The sequence below is a fragment of the Frieseomelitta varia genome, unplaced genomic scaffold (genome assembly GCF_011392965.1).
Source record: "Frieseomelitta varia isolate USP_RPSP 00005682 unplaced genomic scaffold, Fvar_1.2 scaffold_129, whole genome shotgun sequence".
NCBI classification, from domain to species: domain Eukaryota; kingdom Metazoa; phylum Arthropoda; class Insecta; order Hymenoptera; family Apidae; genus Frieseomelitta; species Frieseomelitta varia.
Window position 1 is genome coordinate 220025 of NW_025108961.1, and position 21648 is coordinate 241672.

The window sequence follows — 21648 nt, forward strand, 5'->3', positions numbered from 1 at the left end:
AGTTTGCTCTGTTTATAAAATTCATTATATCTCATAAACGAAGACAGATAGGACATATATTTATATGACTTTTTTCCATTACTTTTAGACGTACAATCAGCTCACGAAGTGGGTCCCACAAGTTACGAAACACTCAGTATATGAGTCTCGTAACGTGACGACATCGAATAACTCATAAAATATTTGTTGTATGAAAAAATGTTCAGATAGAAGTTGCCAGACTTCCATGGGGACATATAGTCTTGTAATCAGTTTTATTTTGCTTTTTTATCGAGGTATGAAGGTTACCTTGAATTTTTTTTAAATGGAATAGTTAATATTTCTTCCTGAATTCGGATAAAGCGTTGAATTCTACATAAAAAATTTTTGTTGTTATTTTTCTTTTTTATCGAGGTATGAAGGTCACCTTCAATTTTTTTTTAATGGAATAGTTAATATTTCTTCCGGAATTTGGACAGAGCGTTGAATTCTACGTAAAAAAATATTACACCAAATAGGGTTTAAAATATATAGTTACTGAGATATTAGCAAAAATATTTTTTTACATTGTATTAGAAAAAGGTCGTTAATCGCAGTAACTATGTATTTTGGACCCTATTTGGTGTAATACGTTTTTATTTAGAATTCAACGCTTTATCCGAATTCGGAAAGAAATATTAAAAAAATTGAAGGTGACCTTCATATACTGATAAAAAAAGCAAAATACAACTGATTACAATACTACATGTCCCCATGGAAATCATGCAATTTCTATCTGAACATTTTTTTCGTACAACAAATATTTTATGAATTATTTGATGTCGTCACGTTACGAGACACACCCTGTATAAGTTATATATTTACGCACGAGTCTTTGTTATCCCAATGAACGAACAAAATCACGGTTGCTCGTTCGTTCGCATACACTTGCGAATTTTCGCTCATATAGCGTACAAACATTCTCGACATACTTCTTACCACTACTGCACACGACATATACTTTTTACGCGAATACACATGGCAGCAGCAACAAACACGAGCAACAAACCAACCTCGTATGGCATATGGATGCGGTATTAACGCGCGATTAAAATTTTCACGATGTTCACGCCGTGCTCGCTCGATAGACGCCTGGCTACAGCAAATGGGTTTAACGGACGACATACCGAACATCAGATTAGCTTGACATACCGTGATTCTAACGCTTTGAAAAGTCAAAACGTTGCCGCGTTGAAATCACGTTGGAATCAGTTAAACGTCCAGATAAACGAGTAATATACAGGGTGTACGCGTTAAGTTTTGTCACCAGTTTTTAGTGCATTTCCGGTAGTGCAATTAAAAAATGTTTCAAACAAGATTTTTTCAGTATTTGATACGGGCTACATGTTCCCATAATGTTCTTAAATCTCAAGAAATGCTTTCTACGTAAAAAGGTCAAGATCGCCTTGACTTTTTTTAAACGGCACCATGTGTTTTTGATATCTTAGGATTGTTGCTGATGTTGTGACTATAATCCAACAGTGTAGCATATACCGTGACTTTGAAGTGACCTTAAACTATGATACAGAGCACCGCTCTGTACGTATGGGAAGCGACAGAAAGTAAACAGAGCCGGCGTAATCATAGCAACAACGAAAAGTCTAATACACAGAGCAGAGTTCTGCATCATGGTTTTAAGGTCATTTCAAAGTCACTGTTCAATTCGTCTCGACATCAGCAACAATCCTATGATATCAAAAACATATGGTGACCTCGTGACCTTGACTTTTTTACGTCAAAAAGCATTGTTTGAGATTTAAGAATATAGGAACATGTAATCCATATCAAATACTAAAAAAAATCTTGAATCTGAAACATTTTTTTAATTGCACTACCGGAAATGCCTAAAAAATGGTGACAAAACTTGACGCGTACATCCTGTATATTTCAATATGAAAGACTTACGTCGGGACAAGGGAACCACCATAGGATTCCTGCTGATTTTCCCGTAGCTTCGTTCGTGCATCGGAACGGTGTCGAGGACCAGCATTTGAACAAGCGTTTAAAGCGAGTTTGAAGCAGGTTCGTCGCATCGTGACGCTACACGCGCGAGGCGCTGCCCGTATCGTGATAAGGGGCCGGCATTTTTGGAGATTAAGTGCAATTTCCTCTGTCCACTGCAGGAGAACTTTATCAACGTCGGCTTCCTGAGGCTGTTCCGCGCGGCCAGGCTGATCAAGCTACTCAGGCAGGGCTACACGATACGAATTTTGCTCTGGACCTTTGTACAATCCTTCAAAGTAAGTGAACCGCGAGAAACGTTCTCGCAAAACCTCTCGACATGTCGGAGTCTAATTCGAGCTTCGTTGCAGGCTCTGCCTTACGTTTGTCTCCTCATAGCGATGTTGTTTTTCATCTACGCGATCATCGGTATGCAGGTATGTATCTTTCCGTCGGAGGAATTACTTCGGCGTTCGTTACACACGCTCGGGATTATTGTTATATTTTGTTTTTTTTTTTTTTTTTTTTCTTCAATTCCGTCTGAACACAATTATCATGCGGACACGACTGCCGAGTCGCACTGAGAGTTTCCAATGCGCGACGAGTTGAAAAGTGCGTCGACATTGGAGTCAGCTCGGTCCGGGATATAGGTCGAGCGACGACTATTTACAGGAGCGAAATGTTAAACCGATAAATCGTGTGTGGAGCCAGTTAGTGATCATGAAATTCCGTTGTCAGGTCTTTGGAAATATATCGAACGATCCAGGAACAGCGATCGATGATCACAACAACTTTCAGTCCTTCTTCGCTGGTCTTATGTTGCTTTTTCGGTGAGTCGAGCAGCTAAACGGAGCAAGTTCGAAGTTGGGCTAAAGTGAACTTTTGTCGACGAGAAAGCTACCGATCCGTCACGTGATTTCATTTGCCTCGAATAATAATAATAATAATAATCGTATTTCGTATATCCTTCAATGAACAACGTGCAAAAGGAGCGTGAAGCGAATGGAAAAAGAAAAAAAAAAAAAAAAAAAAAAAAAACACGACGAAATATTGAAAACCGATCGTCCTTACGTAACAACGTAACAACCTCCGCCTCCGTCTCTGTCGCGACGTGGTTCGTTGATCCAAAATTCCATCGCGTTTTCGCGGTGGTGGATACGCCGCGCGCTCAGGGCGGTCAGAAGAATCGGCGGAGCGGGCAGGCCGACGTCATCGGGCCTGGTCAGCGTCGCGACGCCTCGTGCACGCTCAGTGCGAGGCTGTCGGTCGCGTGGCGAACCTACCCTCACTCTCGCCGACTGAAGTTAATCGCCGAGGACACACACGTGGTTGCACGGTCGGATCGATCGATCGATCCATCCGCGATCGAGCTCCGCGGCGCGTTGCAACAACGCGGTGGTGAACACGACGAGGAAGAATCACGGTTGACCCAGGGTCGGAGATAACGAGTGTTCGCCGGCACAGAGGCCTTGACGCTACGCGACACACATACACAACTGCCCTCCCCCCCTCTTTACCCCCCTCGTCGACCGGTGAATATTTCAATACCGCATCGATTTAGCGCACAACCAACACATACACATACACATACACACACGTGTCTCGCGATCGCGTCTCTCTTTCACCTACGACTACTAAGTTTCGGTTCGCGACACACCGCGAAACTTCAGTTGAACCGGAAGTGGTCTCGTCAATTCAATCGTAGCCTGCTGATCAGAGCAGTTTTCACCCGTTTCCGCGTGAACTCACCAGTTTCGATCGCGAGTTACGTGCCTCTCGTAAGCGCAGCATCGATCCGTTTGTACTCTTGTGCTGTGCTCGTCGCAAACAAACGCATGTCCGTGTGTGTACCGTCGATGCCTTGTGAATTGGTGGTACCGACGAACCGGCGTCTGGGACGGACGTAGTGGTGCTCGTGTGATCTGTGTCTTTCTAATTGTGTCTCCGGTGGAGTAGATCCCGTGCCTGTACATACAGCCGTTACCCACTGCCTTTCCTCCAAGTCCTGGTATATAACATTGTTATGTCGTTGATCGACCCCCTTCTATCTTGTTCGTTCGTGTTTGCGATAATATATTAACCAAGTATCGACCGCCTAGGAATCTTACCCATGTGGTTCTCGTTTTTATTTTCTTGTCTCTTTTTTTTATTTTTTTTTGACACGCTTCGCTCTGTACTTTTGGGCAGTAGACCAGTAGCAGTATCAGTTGTTTACTCGCTAATTGTAAGATTAATCTCCGTCGAGCTCGTGCTGGTGACTCATATTGTTTCTCTGCATCGACGCGTCGAGTGCCGCGGTGTAGTTCCTCTGTATGTGTGTATGTGTCGTTACACGCAAATTACGCGTGCAGTTTGGCGTGGTTGGTTCGGCGATTGCGAGATCCACCGCGGCACTGAATGTGTTAATGACCGTTATTCGTAGTCGATAACCGATAACTGTTGCTTGCTGTTCGCTTTCCATGTTGAGAGAGGGTCCGGCGTGTACGTGCGTATATTTTTCCTCGACAGACGAACGAAAGCAGCACCGAAGGTGGCTCTTCATCGCGAGGGATCGCGTGTTTGTTTCTTTCTTTTTTCTTTCTTTCTTTGTTTACTCGAGAATAACCTGGAATCAAGATCCCTGCCTCAGTCACAGAGCTACCCCATCGTATCCTCGAGTTTGGTTAACCGGAAATGAGGACTTTTTATGCATTTAAATAATATTTATTAGAATATATTTCGAATACTATGTAATTTGAATATTAATGCGAAAGAATTGCGTGTAATAATATACACAAACGAGTGCTTCAAAGTAAAATTAGGTTGAGCTACTGTTTAGGTTTTTAAAGGGAAATAGCGTAACACTGAATGTCTCGAAGTGAACAGGAAATCTCTCAATTTCTATTTGTATATTTATTCAGTTATATAAAAATCCACTGATCCACTGATAACGATAGTTAAATCCAAGCTATTCAGCTTTATCTATCGTGTCACACATTTCAGTTCAATATTGAAAAATCCTCGTTACAATTTACGTAACAGGCTCGAGGCTCGACTCTCTGTAACCAGAATTGAGCTTATTGTTAGTGAAAAGAGGAAAGTACTCTCGGTTAATTGAATCTACTTGCTTCAGTCAAAAATCTTGGAACTGAAAATTATTACAGTTGAAAACAACTTGACAGTTTTGTAATATCGATGAAATGACAAAATGAAGAAGATTTTCAGAATGTGGACGTGTGGATATGTAACTTTTACAATTACGCGACGTTGCCAAAATTCGCCAACAATTAAATTTTCATCTATCGTTAATTCTAACCGTACAAAAAAACAAGAAGAAGAAATTTACTATAAATTAGGTACGTATATGAAGGAAGAAATTTGTGACAAAAATATGAAATTTAATTATATTTAACAGCAAGCACTCGTACTAGCGTGAACTTAAATTTGCAAAAATTGTCTTGACGCTTTCCACAAATGTAAATATAACATTTCTGTTCGGTGTCAAGCAATTCTTTAATTTCCAAATTATAAATTTTCCCATTAAGTCTGAAAGAAAGTAGAAAACAATTTCGTTGAAAGAATACTGATTAAACCAATTATATCCCCGATTCGATTCTTCGATCAAATCTACAGTTTGACAGTTTCTGAGAAAGCTACGCGCGCAGTCGATGTTGGATCGTGCAAAATGACGCGAAATTTGCACCAACCTAACAATCCATTCCAACGTATTTTGCACGAGCTCTCTCTCGTTAATGCGAGTTGCCAGTCGTCTGCAGGCGATTCGGTTCGTAAATTATCGCTGCAACTTCTACGAAGAAGACGTCGTGCTTCCGTTCACGTTCGCTCGTTAACACTCGTCCCGGTTGAACGAAATCATAAGAACCTGTGGGTCTAGTCGTGCGTTGTCGATGTTCCCTTCTTTAGGCACGTGCAGAGGACAGCTAAGTTCGCCATTCGTCGGAGACGTTTTGTCCATTCGAGCGTGAAGAACGCGCGTTTACGCCAGGAAAAGAGACTCGGGATGTCTTGTTCGCGTGACGAATGATCGCTCGGGAGATCGTGTCTCTTCCTCGTCTTCCTTGGAAGAAGGTCGGAAAGGAACCGAAAAGAGGATCTAGTATTCTTCGGGGAGGTGTACTTTTCCTTTTCCCTTTGTTCAAAAACCAGGGAATGGAGAATCTTACGGACAGTTGTCTCGCGATGGATACTCGCCGTATATCCTTTAACCTATTTGCGATGGCAGGCGGTCGCGTGCAGTTCGTAGAACAGTACGGTTCAATGAGACCGCGTGCACGAAGTTGGTCGAGAGAACATGTAGGTTTGCATACATTCTCGCGCAGGCTGAATATTAGTTTATTTATTGTGCGCAGCGTGTCACGGGATGATATTGAAAAATATTTCCATGTACTTCTACGTAAAAATGAAACGAGTATAGAAAAATATTTCTATAAATATAGAGAAATATTTAATGAAAATATTTAAATGTAGATGTCTGATAAATATAGAAAAATATTTAATAAAAATATTTAAATGTAGAAATCTATTAAATATAGAAAAATATTTAATAAAAATATTTAAATGTAGAAATCTACTAAATATAGAAAAATATTTAATAAAAATATTTAAATGTAGAAATCTACTAAATATAGAAAAATATTTAATGAAAATATTTAAATATAGAAATCTAATAAATATAGAAAAATATTTCTATATATTTCTCTATACAATTCTATATATACTATATACGATTCTATATACAATCTATATACGATTATATTCTATATTCTATATACAATCTATATACGATTATATTCTATATTCTATATACGATTCTATATACAATCTATATATAATTCTGTTTTCTTTTCTTCTCAGAGGGGAAGAATGTCGTTTGTTGTTGTCAGATTGCCGATTTTTATGCATTTATGAGAAACTTGAAGAATGCATATATACGTCTATATATATTTTAAAATTTTCAGCTTCATAATCTCGCGAAATTGTGATTTTAGTATTAATTAATAATAGAAAAAATTTTATAATTTGTTAATTTTTTTTTAAAGATTATTATAAATTCATAAAATTTATTATATACAATTATTAAAAAAAATTTTTAATCTTTAAAAACAAGATAATGATTAAATAAGTAATAAATACATGTATACTGTATTAATAATTATATATATAAAGAATTAGGCAAACTAAATATATTCTCCTGTTTATCGAAAACATGTCTCATTAAAAGTAACTTTGATGAAATGAATACTACTCGTCGCGGTTGGTTGGACAAGAAGAAAAAAAAAAAAAAAAAAAAGAAAAAAAAAAAATCGAAGGACTAAACAGAGATATTCCTCTGTAATTTGCAGAAGGTTAATCGTTCAAACTCGTTCGAACAACAAACTCGGCATCTCCTCCTGCGGGCGACCTCGACCTTATTATCCTCCACGAAACACCAACGAGCAACCCCCAACTCCAATCGCTTCGATCCGTAATAAGATGGTTAAACGATCGATGGTTAAACGATCCGGATCAACAAATTATTATTCGAACACTTTCGTCGGGTCGAAGCCTGTGTTGGCAAAATGAAATATAATCTGGAACGACGATTCTGGCTCAGGGGGCAAGACTTGCTGTCCGCGTTCAGGTATCGAGCCCCCGAACGTGCATGTGTCTGTTTTCGCGTTCCACCGACTGCGCCGCAAACACCGAACGCTATCGTGACAAGACAGTCCTTGCGGCTGCGGCAGATCAATCGAGAGGCTCTACTATTAAAGTCAGTGTCGCTGGGTCAGGCAAACAGTCCTCTCCTGGCGTGGAGGGCACGTTCCGCGTTGCCCGTGGTTGCTCGCGTCGCGGCGGGTTCGACGATGACTCGGTTCGTTCGAGGCGATAGAATTTTGAAATTCTGGTACGAATGCCCGAGTTTCATGGAGGGAGTGTTGAGATTAATGGCTAATTAAAATTCAACGTCGCGAGCTATGTATGTACGTGCTACAACGCGTTGTGGATACCGGTCACGGTGTCGGGGAATCGGAACGACGATCGGGAACAGGACAGAGAGAGAGAGAGAGAGAGAGAGAATTTGTCGTTCAGTTCATTTTTCAGTTAGTCTCGGATTATCGAAATTTTAGTATCCGTAAAAATTAATTATAGAAAGTTAGTTATTAAAATTCACGATACAATGTCGCAATGTTTGAGAAATCAACGTACGATTAATTTTAATTTAGTTCAGTTTTAAGTTGGTCTCGGATTATTGAAAATTGGAATTTTAGTATCCATACAAGTTAATTATAGAAAGTTAATTATTAAAATTCACGATATAATGTCGCAGTTAGTAGATAGTTAATTATTAAAATTCACGATATAATGTCGCAGTTAGTAGATAGTTAATTATTAAAATTCACGATATAATGTCGCAGTGTTGAGAAATCAAGTACCATTAATTTTAATTCAATTCATTTTTAAGTTAGTTTCAGATTATCGAAATTTTAGTATCCATAAAAATTAATTATAGAAAGTTAGTAGATAGTTAATTGTTAAAATTCACGATATAATGTCGCAGTGTTGAGAAATCAAGTACGATTAATTTTAATTCAGTTCATTTTTAAGTTTCGAATTATCGAAGTATCCATAAAAATTAATTAGAGAAAGTTAATTATTAAAATTCACGATATAATGTCGCAGTGTTGAGATATCAATTTTAAAATGTATCGTTTCGATGCGCAACAGTTATCCCCGAATCATTGTACAGTGCGGGTGAATGGTCGAATTTTGAACGAAAATCGAGGTTCTGCCTAACGAAACGTCCCTTCCAAATGTTCAAGATTATTTATAAAATTGATAATCCAAGTTCGTTTGTCAGGTATCACCGCGATTTGCTCTGAGGATAACATCGTGACGTTAGGAAATTTAACGAAGATCGAAAACTAACGAGAATTCGGTTCGTTCGTTGGAATTCGTCGTTCGATCGACTTTAAAATCTCGTTGTTTCGACGTGCAACAGTTACCCGTGGAATCGTCGAGCTATTATCACGGTGAAATTTCGGACGAAAGTCGGAATTCTCGCACAGATATTTGAACATTTCGAAATTATTGCAACGTAAAATGCAATTCGAATGAATCGTTTAAATTTAATCTTGACAGTTTGTAAATACTAATAGATATCGATAGAATCGGATTCCTAGGTGCCTAAAAATCGCCAGTTTATTAATGGTAAATTATAATAAATACACAGTAAACATCATGAAAGACTCGACCGTGCCAAAATGATCTCGATTCATTTGTTTCTCAAGAATCGCGTCAAGAATCCAGTATCCAATATCGTCATACAGCAAATACCTGAATTCTCGATTTTTGTCCATGTTCTTTTCAATTTTGTTCACGTCGCGCCGTGCATCGTCCGAACGAGCAACACCCGAATAAATAATTCTCGGTTGGTAATCTTCGTAATGGAATCGTAATAGCATAAAAGTACAGGCGGAGAGAACAATTTTTTTCGATTGGTGCTGTTCCAACGACGCGTGAGAACCGAGCCCGAAATCGAGTCGAGCGTGTGTCTTCATTATAACCTCTTGCAACATTTTCTCAGTTTCAATTATATTTAAGTATAACCCAGGCAAAACAAAGTGACAAGTTTATTACTTCTTAATAATTTCTGTCCAGCGATATCCTACCGACGAGTTCAAAAGAAAACGAGGGCGACAAATTCTTGTTCTACGGTTCGATCACTCGTTATGGTCCGCAGTCGGCGCAAGTGGTTAACCCCTTTTTGTCCGAAAATTGCAACATTTTCCCAGTTTTCCAAGTATATTTAAGTATAACCCAGACGAAGGAAATGATAAATTCGTTGCTTCTCAATCATTTCTATCCAGGCGTGTTCGGTCGCTCGTTATGGTCCGCGCAAGGGGTCGAAACGATAGAAGCCGGGATATCTGCCCCACGACGGATTCTCGCGTGACACGCGATCCGTCATTTCCCAGACGTAATTATAATTCTAGACCTTGAGATTCGTTTGGCGAGCTAAATCGAGCGTGGTTGGACGGTGCCGCATGGTTGGCTCGACCAGCTTTATAAATCTCGTCGTTCCGCCGCATCCTCGCGGCATTTCCCGCGTGATGACACTTGGACGGGCACTGAGAAGCTCTAGACTCACGGGGGATACGTACGCACGATGGTAACACGCCAAGTGGGCGGTGAAAGAGTCCGAGAGATTAGTTATCTCGTAGCGAGCCAAGCTTTCGGTTCGAAGCTTTCGAATAACTCGAGGACTACGTACGGTGTTGCATGAACCGCGTTTCTTTCCCGCAGCGGAAACTTGGGGGGAGGACGAAGAGAAAGTAGGAGCTGTGCGACGCCACAGTGGGTAGTTCTGAAAAACGAGCTGAAGCTTACGAGGCTAGATCGAACGCGAGACCACTCTCGTTTCTGAAGTTTTCGTTCATATCCGAGACATTCGAAAAGATCAACGCATTCGTAGTCGATCGTTGGTTCGCCATTCGACCATGGGAAAATTTTGGTCGTACAATTTTGTTCGAAATTCGAAGGGGAATTAGATCGCAAGTTGAGAAGGAAAAAATTACTAGGTACGATGTAATAATAACTTGAAAGACGTCCCGTAGAATTCTGGTCGACGCTGGATTTTGCCATTGAGGTGGAGATGAAAATGATAGAAAACTCGGCTTGGCAACGGTGTTTAAAGTCAAAGGAAGATTCAAAGTAGAAAACGAGAGGAGAGGAGTTATACTGCACTCTGGGTTGTTTAAATTCGCAAGTTTGTACAAATTAGTTTGAAATGACGTGCGTTTGCCAGGCGAACTAGTTCGAGACTCCGAAACGACGTGTAACTATGTTGCCCACCGCGAATGTGTTGAGATTCTTAACAAGACGACTCGAATGTGCCAGGTTACGTTCCGCTGTTTTCCGAGAGTTGACTGTAATCGTGCGTTGACTTGTGCAATCCGTCGAAATTGAACTTGTTTGAGAAGAGCAGGATCACGCGAATGTCAGTGACATCTCGCAAGCGAGCGAATAACGCATGAAAGAAACGTGGGAAAATTGCGAAACGAAAGATTGACGATCGTTTTCAAAGTTTTCTTTGACTGAGAGGAGTAACTCTGTTCCCCGAACGCCAAAATTAAGACCCGCGGAATGACTCGAGTGTGTCAGGCCACGTTTCTTCAAAATTTCGTCTCCTCCCCGAGTTAAATACATCGCCCCGTGGAAAGTGTTCGAGTTAAAGTCGAATTTTTAATCGTTCTGGCGCTGACTGGTGGTTCGCAAAGGAAATTTAGTTAACGAATGGAACTGGAATAAAAATTCCGGCACACGACTAACTTAGTTGACTCTGGCGTTTCAAAGTTTCTGTTCGTTGAGGGAGGGGAAGCGATGGCAGAACGAATCCATTCCTCTTCGAGATCAAGACTCTTGACAAACGTGATAACTCAGACGTTGAATCCCCCCGAAATTCGTTCCCTTCCCAATTGATCGCGTCGCATCGCGGAAAGTGTCGGGAATCAAACTTCTCGCAAGTGTTCGCGCGAATGAAGCTCGACAACGTCGACGACTATCGACGAAGGAACCTCGGAGCCCTCGAGCTGAGAGAAAAAATCGCCGAGAGGGGAGAAAGAAACACGCGGGTCCGCTGCCTAGGGACGCTTTCGTGATCGTCGGGCACCGTCACCACCACCACCGGCGCGGCAAAACTCGAAACCACACACTAGGCTGCGTAACAAACAAACAAAGAAGCCAAATAGAACGAAACCCCTCCCCCCCCCCCCCAAAAAAAAATACGCACGCCGCAACCTGTCTGTCTGTGTCTCTGTATCTGTTTGGCAATCATCCCTGTCGCACCCCTGCCTGTGGTCCGTGTCACGTCGTCACAATCAATCAGTCATGAATCTTATGTTTCGCAAGAACTTCAGCGAGAAGGGGCTCGGCGGTGGTGGTGGAGGAGGAGGCGGTGGCGGACTGGAGGGTCGCGCGACCCTCGGCACCGCTTACGGGCCAGCCACTTTGGGGTACACGGGGTCGAGGTTAGGCGTGATGCGCGGCGCCGGCCATTCGGCCGTTGGGACGCGCGCACCGATTCGACGAAGCAGGGAGTTCGGCTACTTCCCGTCGATGGCCGATCACGAGCACCAGGGCTTCGGTTATCGGACTCATCTGTTTCTCTCGCCGCCGTCAGGCGGTGCCCTCGGTTCCCCTCCGGAGGAGCCTGGCGAGAGGATCGGACCACCGCCGAGGAAGAACTCTGGGCCGCACGTGATCAAATGGGGTGGCGGAGGAGGCGGCGGAGGGGGCAGTGGATCGGCACAGGTATCGGCAGCCGGGGGACAGCCGAGGAGGAAGCAGGCTCAGGCTTCGCAGCAGAAGGAACCATCGGAACCGTCCACGCCGACCGCTTCCAGACAGGTACGTGCATCATTTTCATTTTGTTGGTTTAATTTAATTTAATGCTCTACCGGCCGGTTCCGTACCTTTCACAGTCATCTTTGCATTTCGTTTCTCTTGCAAAGTTACACGAATACGAGATTTAACCTGTCTTGCTTGAATTTAGTTAATATCAGGTAAATGGTACGACGATAGATACAATGGTGTACATGTTTCTAGTCACTTTGTACACCTGTGCACAAGCGTGTGTTTCAGAAATTCGGAGCATGTTAATGATTTTCATTCATTATTTGTTCGTAGTATCTTTCCCACTGAAAGTTTAATTAATTGTAGTAATTTCTACACATTGTATATATCCAGATATATCATCACGATTGTAATTAAAATAGTATAACGATACATATAAATAATATATACGATTCTGTCTCAATGAAAGTCAATATTAATTATACAAAAAAACTTATCGAATATTTTTCGCAATTGTAAGAAATCTACTTATGAAAGTTATTAAAAATATCCAAATATAATACAAAGTATAGGAACCCTTTAAAATTATATTTATGAAAATATTCGCGATTGATTGGAACTGTTCAAACAAATCGGTAAATAGTTTCACGGTAGTGTTACGGTACTCGTTAGGTATTTTATACGCGAGAATATTATAATTAATTTAGGAGGCAAAATGCGTATTTTGTATACGTGCAGCTTGAGCTGCTCTTCTAACCTTGCCGTTCTCCAAGATGGCGGAATTAATCCACAGCGTCGGTGCGGTCCGAAAGATTGATGCACCTCGGCCGAACGTGTGATCGTTCGCTCGTGTCTAATCAAATACTTCGGTTCAGGTGTCGGGGATGTAGGTTAAATTTAATCAACCACCCCCTCGAGCCGCGAACTACCACTACCACTACCACTACTACTACCTCCGACGAGCCAAAGGCCCGTGGCAATCGAAGAAACCCAATTTCCGATCAATGACGACGACGACGACCCTGCACAGACGACAATTCCACCGCGGAGCGAACCGTTTCAGAGGGTCCCTCCGACGCGAGGTTGTTCCCGACGAGAATCCTTACAAAACGAACGCTGATTCGAATCGTAAATCTTGTTTCGCTTTGTCGACGTGTAGATACGCACTTTGATGTGAGCTGAATCGGGAACACGATACGTTTAAACACAATCAAACGTTCAGGGACGACGTTCGACGTTCGTTGCCGTAATCTGTCGACGATTTTGGAATTTTTAACAGTTGTAGCTTAATTTCTCGTAGTTGTGTTCAGATGGTGGCAATTGTTGCGCACTGTTCATTATGAAATTTCGCACCGTTGCAGCCAAAATAACTTTGTGGCGCTTGATAGAATAATATAATGTTTTGGAGGATTAGGGAGGAAATGGAGCGTGGACAGAAATTTATTTTCGCTTATTGAAAGTTGCGTGCAAAGGCACGACTTTTGATATTTTCTATATCTTTTGTATGTTAATTTCAAAGGAGAGGAGTAAATTGCATAATATTAAACTAAATTAATCAATTAATTTATTTATTATTATAGTCGATATTCAAAATTAACGCATTCTCGCAAAAACTAGTAGAAGAATCAACTTATTTATTTAAAAATCAGATAGAGAATGAAAGTTTGAGCACAATAGAGACTTTCACAGAAGGAAGATCAAAAGCAAAAGAATTAAACGTACCAAACGAGTCCAAATGAGTTGGCTTTAAATGCAAGAACCATATATCAAAAGAATGGGACTATTTCACAACGTCATTTCATTTTACAAACGCAAACACTATGTACTATCTTGTCAAAGAACAATTTATTAACATTACATCGTCACGCGCAATTTATCAACGTTCGTTAGCAATATATTTCACAAATAATACGCAAGAGGTAGCGAGATCGAAACGTGACCGTGAATAGAGCTAGAGTCAAACACGTTCAGTGCACGTTCTACGCGTCCGCGAGTTTCCCACAAACGCGTAAAAATCCGCGGTCCAGTGTCTAATCACGGTCGATTGTAGCTTGTAACCGGCGCTCGAGGGGCAGAGTTCCCACGTCTGGAACGAGCGGCGCCACGGAAAACGGCAACGTGACTCCGACGCTTTTCTTTTTTTTTTTTTTTTTTTTCCAACCGGCGATGTTGTCCCGTTGCAAATTACACGATTGTAACCCGTTGCACGAACGAGAGAGAGAGAGAGAGAGAGAGAGAGAGACTAGCTATCGACGAGTGGCTACCTGAAACACGGCCACAGGCCGGACACTCGTGACGATATTTCAGCGGCGAGTTCACACGCCTCGGATGCACATAGATAAGGGAGGGAACAACAGGGCAACCAGACTCGGAGGAATACACGCCAAATGCACGTTCACACATACACACGCGGGACAGTTTCGCGATCGGGTGGAATTATGGAGGAAACGAGAGAGAGAGAGAGAGAGAGAGAGAGAGAGAGGGGCGCCGAACGATCCGCATAAACTTACACCTACGCCATCCTCGTGGCCGGCACGCAAACTCGCTATCTTATTGCGCGCCAAGGCGGATCTCGCGACGTACCATAAATTTCCTGCGAGCCGTGGCCGATATCCCGTACGCTCATTGTGCCCGTTCCGCTCCTGGACCCCGATCGGACCTGAATTCCCGGATGCTTATCCGCGGATGAACGGCGATTTTCTTTTCGAAGGACAGCCCGGGGGAACGTTTGAGAGACGCATCGTTACGATTCAGAGAGAATTCAGAGAGAATTTTGAATATGTGTGAAACCACACGTCTGAAACGGAATTGGGTACTTAGGTGTTCTTAATACTTTTTATTAAGGGGGGATATTTGGAATTTATGAATGACAGCCGCGTGTAGGAAATATTGTTTCATGCTTTGTAAATAGTCGTGCGATTTTTGTTATTATACATAAGAATTTGCAATTAAATTGCATTTATATTATTATTTGTCATTAACGTTTAAATTTATTATTATTTATATATTATTATACAAATAATTATTAAATTGTCATTATATAAATAATTATTTAATTATCATTATATGTATATTGTATTATGTTATCATTATATATATTATTAATATATCATTACTTGTCATTAGTTAAATATCTTGGAAGTTTCCACAATATCGCGTCGTCGTTAAATCTCTAATGAAGATCCTTAGTGTACGTTGGTATTTATTTCCAGGAGAACTGAAATCCTCTAGAATCAATGGGAACAGTGGAAATCCCGAAAAAAGTACTAAGTTGCTTCCTTACCTCGTAGCTCCTCGACTCGGGCGAAAGAAAATTTAGTAGCCCTCGCGTATAGTTCGATCAATACCCCGGCCTCGATCTTGAACTTTAATTATACATCCTGCGCTTCGGCTGCGTGCATCATTGTTGTGAAATAAATTTAATTACCAATGCACTACGCGTGCCAGGAAACATTGCGACCAGCTGGTTCTATTGCAATTTGCATGGAGGCACGCTGTCATCCTCCGAACATTTATTATCTCACGTATTAAAAGAGAAGAATTTTTCGTTTCGTGTGAAATTTCTGTGGAAGAACCAGGTTTGGCTGTTGCAGACTATTTTTTTTTGAAAATTAATATTAATCGAATCCCGACTTGCCGGATTTGATGATTGAGCTTCATATGAATATTTAAAATTATAGAAACATGTACAATTTCGTAAGTAACGATAGATTTTATGTTAGTACGTTGTAGATTTGTTAGATTTAGAATTTAGAGAACAGAAGAACTCTGATCGATAGTAAAATATATTAAAGAGGATGAAAATAAAATAGAATTCAATGGAACCTAGTTTTATTTAATATTTATTTGATTATATATTATATATTATTTAATTTATTATTATTTTATTATATTTTATATCATTCAATTTTATTTTAACCACTCTTTTGGAATCAAATTTATATTCGCTGAACAGTTACATCTCATTACGAGAAAAATTAACTTTCTTTTGTTCGATTTTAGTCGATTAAAATAATGAATTACTGAAAAAAACTTAGTTTTACTAAAAACAGCTCTAAGCAGTGTCTGAAAAAAAAGGTCTGAAAAAAACTGTTTAGAAATACATGTTTGTTTTAAACAACGTTTGTTCATACAACGTTTGATCAAACAAGGATTGTTCTCCGGTTGAACGTAGATTTTCTTTTTGTCATTCTCATTTTATAATAAAGACGTCTCTTAATCGAACGATCGGATGCGCGTTCCACGTTCATTCGTGGCTGCACGGTAGAAAATGCGCGAACTTCAAAACAAGAAGCCCTATTTTAAACGCGAAGGGCTCGCGTGCGCCGAAATTCTAAGTAACATACGTAACTCCCGGTACGAGAACCGGGCCAATTCGCTGCGGATCGTACGTATGTATACGAGTTTCAGCCAGGTCACCAGAGTTAATTATCCGGAATTGTATGACGTTCATAGGTTTCCTTCAGCGGTAACCGTGCGTCCGGCGCGTACACGCCCCTGGTGGTTTCCGGAAACAGCCCTCCGCGCGGCGAACCAATCTCTCTGGCCACTTTGGACCGCGACTGTTTCATCATTCCCCTCGCTTCTCTTGAACGTTTTTTACCAGCGGGAGTACCGGTATGTTGAATAAATTTCTACATAACTGACAAACGCATTAGGCAACGTTCTTTTGCATGGCTGATCTACTTTTTGTTCCCTTAGACTCGCTCACGTAGACTTGAATCTTGAATGGTATCGTTGGGTGACAGATATTTTATTACTAAAGAGCAGATTACTGAATCTTAGAATGATTTTATTTTTGTATTGTAATTTGATATACAGATTAGTAATATTAATATAGTAATATTACAGATTAGTAATATATATATATTAGTAATATTAAATATATATAATTTATAATTAAATTTTATTATGAAACTAATTACTAAAACTTAGGATGATTTTATTTTGTATTATAGATTCCTCTGTGTGACGAAGATTACTAATTAAATTTTATTAAAAAACTAAATTACTAAAACTTAGGATTATTTTATTTTGCATTGTAATTTGAATATAAAGATTAGCAATTAAATTTTATTATAAAACTAATTACTAAAACTTAGGATGATTTTATTTTCTATTATAGATTCCTCTGTGTAACGAAGATTACTAATTAAATTTTATTAAAAAACTAAATTACTAAAACTTAGGATGATTTTATTTTGTATTATAGATACTTGCATGTGACAAAGATTAATTATTAAATTCCATTATAAAACTAATAAGAGAAGTTACCCGAAAATTATGAAATTCTAAGGCATAAAATTAAAGTTCCTACTTTTTGATTGAAAAGCTGCTTCCTTTAATTAAAATCACAATCGTGGTAAAGATTTCTCAATTATTTACAAACTATGTTTTTAATTGTTGTTATTCTGAGTGTCTCTTTTCGTAAATAATTTAACTTCAAGTTTTCATGGTCGTCAATAACAGCTCGACGATACCAGTTAAGAGTCGAGATCGCGTGGGCTTTGTTTATTAATACCACGATTTGCATGGCGCAATGCTATTTTATTGTTCTGCGAAAATACTAACAGAACTTCCTCGAACAATCTGTAGCTCTCCTGTGTTCTCTTTCTTTATGTCATTTTTATCTCGTGACGTCTGAACTTGCTTTGATACACACCTGCATTTCGCAATAGCATATTTCGCAACAGTGAGCTGCGCGAACATTTTGCAACGCGTCTGTTCAACGCCAACGCAATAATCAATCGACAAAAGCTTCTTAAATGTGTTATGCATGTTTCGACATCGATCGTTTGCTCCTGGACGAACAATTGAATGAATTTTTTTTCGTCTGTTTTTCGTTCCATAATTTTGAAACTGAATTTGACAATAAAAACGATAGCTCATGGCGTGACATCGATGACAGAAAATTCTCAGGAGCCGACGATAATCGGAAATTTTATTTTATTTCATCGAAAATTAGTTCCAAATTCGTGCAGCACCAGAAACAGACAATTCCTCCCCGGCTAACGCCATCGTGGCGTCTCGAGATCCAGCGAACCCCTTTAAGTCACTCGAACGAGATCCGCGCGAAGCTACATTAATCAAGAATACGCCCGCTAGAACCAGAATACTCGAGTTATTGGCCTTAGAGTCTGCTTGGTGAGCAGCTACGACCTTGCTGGCTCAGCCTCAAACGCGTAAAAATAGACAAAAGCGTACCTGCTAGGCGAGGGTACAACGAAAAGTCTGATAAATGACGCATCAACGTAACGCAAATGACGCGCGTAACCCATTAGGGATACGGATTTACGCGTGGCTCTTCACCAGAACCCCCGTGGCCATTGAATTAGGCTCAACACTCGCGCAATGTTCCAACGTTCAACGTGCTTTTAGCGAAATGTTTTCGAAACGAAATTTATTTATTTGCAAAATTCGTTTGCCCAGGTTTCATTTCAAGATTATTGCAAGCGTATTCTGAAATATTTTTCTTTGCTTTGTTAAAAATCTCTGTGTGCATAGAGATGATGGTAGATTAATTTCACTGCTACGAAAGATTACGCAAGTAAAACGCAAGTTTCATGGATTAAAGAGTAAGAGAAATAGAAAAAATAAAGGAAGGAAGAATAAAATGAAAGAAACGTATAAAGTGAAAAATTGTGAGCGGTGCCGATTCAATGACCGTGTATTTGTACACCTGTTCCTCTCTCTTTTTTATTTGCGCTCGGCCAATATTTCGCGATCGCACGTGGCGAAATCTTTTGATGGATCGCCGACAGCAAAACTAAACAACATCGGAGAAACTCAATGACACCGAAATGATTAATTCTCTGTTTCAATCACAGCTTTATTCCGACTCGTTCCAGCATGCGCCAATCGCGGACAAAAAAAGACCAGGAAGTCCGCTGTCGGTCCTCGAAGTCGAGGATCCGAAACAATGTGTTCTCGCTCATTTCATGACGCCTCTCGAGCCACTGGACCCTTTGGTCGAGTCTCCAGTTTCCCGACCCCTGGTTCTCCAACGGGACACTGCGGCTGAACTGGTCGCTGAGATTGCACCCTCCGCTTCCCAGAGTATTCTGCTCACGAATATGGAGAAAGATGGTAATTTGACGACTGATTATCTCCTTGTCTTGCGATTTTTTATTCAATCTTCTTAGGTAGCTCGTTGCATTGTATCGAGTCGAAAACGTCGTAGATACTTGTAGCAATTTTTAATCTAAATGCAAATTCCGTACGATCACGATTCGATGTTGTGAGACAAGGGGTTAAATTTCGTGGAATTTGTGTTTGAAATTAACTACAATTATATATATATATATATAATATAGTAATATAATATATATTATATATATAATATAGTAATATAATATATATTATATATATAATATAGTAATAATATAATATAATATAGTAATATATATTATTAGATATATATAAAATATAGTAATAAAAGTAACGTTATAATAACGTAAAAGTAACGTTGTAATATAGTAATAAAAGTAACGTTATAATAATATGATAATATATGCTATATGTATGTTACATAATAATATGATAATACACGTTAATACGTATGTTATATAATGTTATAACAATCGATTTCAGCGGATTTTCCATTCATCTCGTACTACTTGATAAACAAACAGAATACGGACCCCGTCGACTTTTACAACGAGGTGCAATGCGCTGCCTTGAGAAAGTTTGATCCTCGGGACCTTCGGTACGCAGCCAGTCACACGTTGGACTTGTTCAACGAGGTGGCCACCATAGCGAGGCCGCCGCTGGAACCACCTGGTGTCAGACCACCGATTCCGTCCACCGGCTATATCGTCTCGATTTTCAAGGTGTTCGAGGGCGACGACGGCCTCAAGTTCGAGCAAAACTGGCTCTATTGGACCGGTATTGCAATTTCTATCACTGTTTATTGTTAATAGCGTTTCTACGTTTCTACCGCGGTCGTGTTTGTTATTCTAGGCGCCCGTATGATGTACCGATACTTGCCGAAATCGGTCGGCCTGAGACGGATCACGTTGCACAAGTCCATGTCACAGGGTGACAAGATGTACCTCCTGATCTGCGAGTGTTCGCAACTGCAAGACAATCTCTCTGCGGCGGCGATATTGTTGCCGGCGTTACGCGCCCGGTTGTGCGGCTACACCGGTCTCTACAGACCGTCGGTGTGCTTCTGATTCCTCAGGAAACGCTGACCACGCGCTGATAAAGTCACAACGATACCGCGAGATAGGGCCACTCTGTGATGTTGTTCGTCTCTTGCGTAAGAACAGATTCTACGAAGAAGGCTGGCCCGTTTGTTCATTCGATTTGTTGTTCACGTTGCTACGCGCGGAGACGTTATGACGTGTCGCGTGGCTCAGCGTGGTTGTCTAATCGTCAGATGCAACAGTCTCCAGCCGACAATGGTCTCGACGCGAGAATTGCTTTGACGCAGCGAAAGAAACATAGAAATATCGTTGCACGTTTCTTTTCTTCAGGGCTCGTTTCGTTCAATCTTGGTAGCCCGCTCTCCGTACGAGATACACTTCGATCGATTTCACGAATTCTCCCGGTTTTATAAAGTCACTTATTTTCTTATACCGCACCCATATACCATCGCGGTGTAACGCGAGTTTCGCGTGGTCGTGACCGCGTCACAACGCCACTTTATCGAGCCGTACTGCCGACGTTATTACGAAATCTCGCAGTTTCGCGAAACGAGCCCCCTTCTTTGAGCCCAGATTTAGTTGTTCTACGGTCAGCCGACGAGAGGAAATCTGAGATCTATTTCGCGATAGTTTGATCACCGCGAAATGATTAGAAAAAAGAAAAAAAGAAAAAAGAAATATCTCGTTAAAGGGAGACACGTTCGTATTACGCTTTAGAGAAATCTCGATGATAAATCTGTACGCTTCGGGCTGCACACCCGTCTAGCTATGCCTCTGGCCAGTTTGTATTTTTCGACTTTCAATATTTCATCCAGCGTTTTATGCGAGCGTACGCAGTGTCGTTCGAAAAACCGAGCGCCACTTGCATGTACATAACATAGAGATTTGCGAGATACTTTTACTACTATATACATACATATATATATATATATATATATATATATATATATATATATATATATATATATATATATATATATATTTTCGTTTCGCTTTCGCTACTTTCTCAGTATACGGATCCACACGTATAGATAAGAAAGCAGCCTACCACGCCGGACTGAATCAGGACTCTGCTTCTTCTTCATCCAAAGAGGTTGAACCGATTGAATCACTGAGAGATATCATTCTGCTTGGAACTCCGATGGCAATCATTTCGATCAATTGCAATTCCTTCTTTCTTTTCTTTCTTCTTCTTTTTTTTTTTTTTTTT

The 21648-nt window shown here is 40.4% G+C and overlaps 2 protein-coding genes across 6 annotated transcripts in view; both read left to right on the forward strand.

Annotated features, from left to right (window-relative positions):
• Positions 1-2992, forward strand: part of LOC122528707 (voltage-dependent P/Q-type calcium channel subunit alpha-1A-like) — an 8203-nt gene extending 5211 nt beyond the window's left edge. The window contains exons 5-7 of the mRNA XM_043654105.1: positions 2142-2258; positions 2331-2396; positions 2698-2992. Coding sequence (XP_043510040.1) covers positions 2142-2258; positions 2331-2396; positions 2698-2793 — 279 coding nt within the window. The 3' untranslated portion in view covers positions 2794-2992. The remainder of the gene's footprint in view (positions 1-2141; positions 2259-2330; positions 2397-2697) is intronic.
• A 153-nt stretch (positions 2993-3145) lies between these two features.
• Positions 3146-21351, forward strand: LOC122528646. Of its 5 annotated transcripts, none has more exons than XM_043653996.1 (6): positions 3150-3833; positions 11848-12345; positions 16747-16908; positions 19119-19377; positions 19882-20175; positions 20251-21351. In XM_043653996.1, exons 1-6 carry the CDS (start codon positions 3795-3797, stop codon positions 20463-20465), a joined length of 1467 nt encoding a protein of 488 aa, XP_043509931.1. In that variant the 5' UTR covers positions 3150-3794; the 3' UTR covers positions 20466-21351. The 5 variants fall into 5 exon arrangements, with proteins under 5 accessions (XP_043509955.1, XP_043509964.1, XP_043509931.1 ...); XM_043654013.1 differs by having other exon boundaries at positions 3152-3833; positions 19140-19377; XM_043654020.1 differs by lacking the exon at positions 16747-16908 and having other exon boundaries at positions 3146-3833.
• The last annotated feature ends 297 nt before the right edge of the window (positions 21352-21648 follow it).

What these genes read in the sequence shown, in the direction of transcription:
- LOC122528646 (XM_043653996.1), top strand. Translation starts at nt 3,795, where the DNA reads ATGTCCGTGTGTGTACCGTCGATGCCTTGTGAATTGGTG. An exon ending in CGATGCCTTGTGAATTGGTG is followed by an intron (nt 3,834 to 11,847) that starts GTACCGACGAAC and finishes ATGTTTCGCAAG; the next exon opens with AACTTCAGCGAGAAGGGGCT. An exon ending in CGCCGACCGCTTCCAGACAG is followed by an intron (nt 12,346 to 16,746) that starts GTACGTGCATCA and finishes TGACGTTCATAG; the next exon opens with GTTTCCTTCAGCGGTAACCG.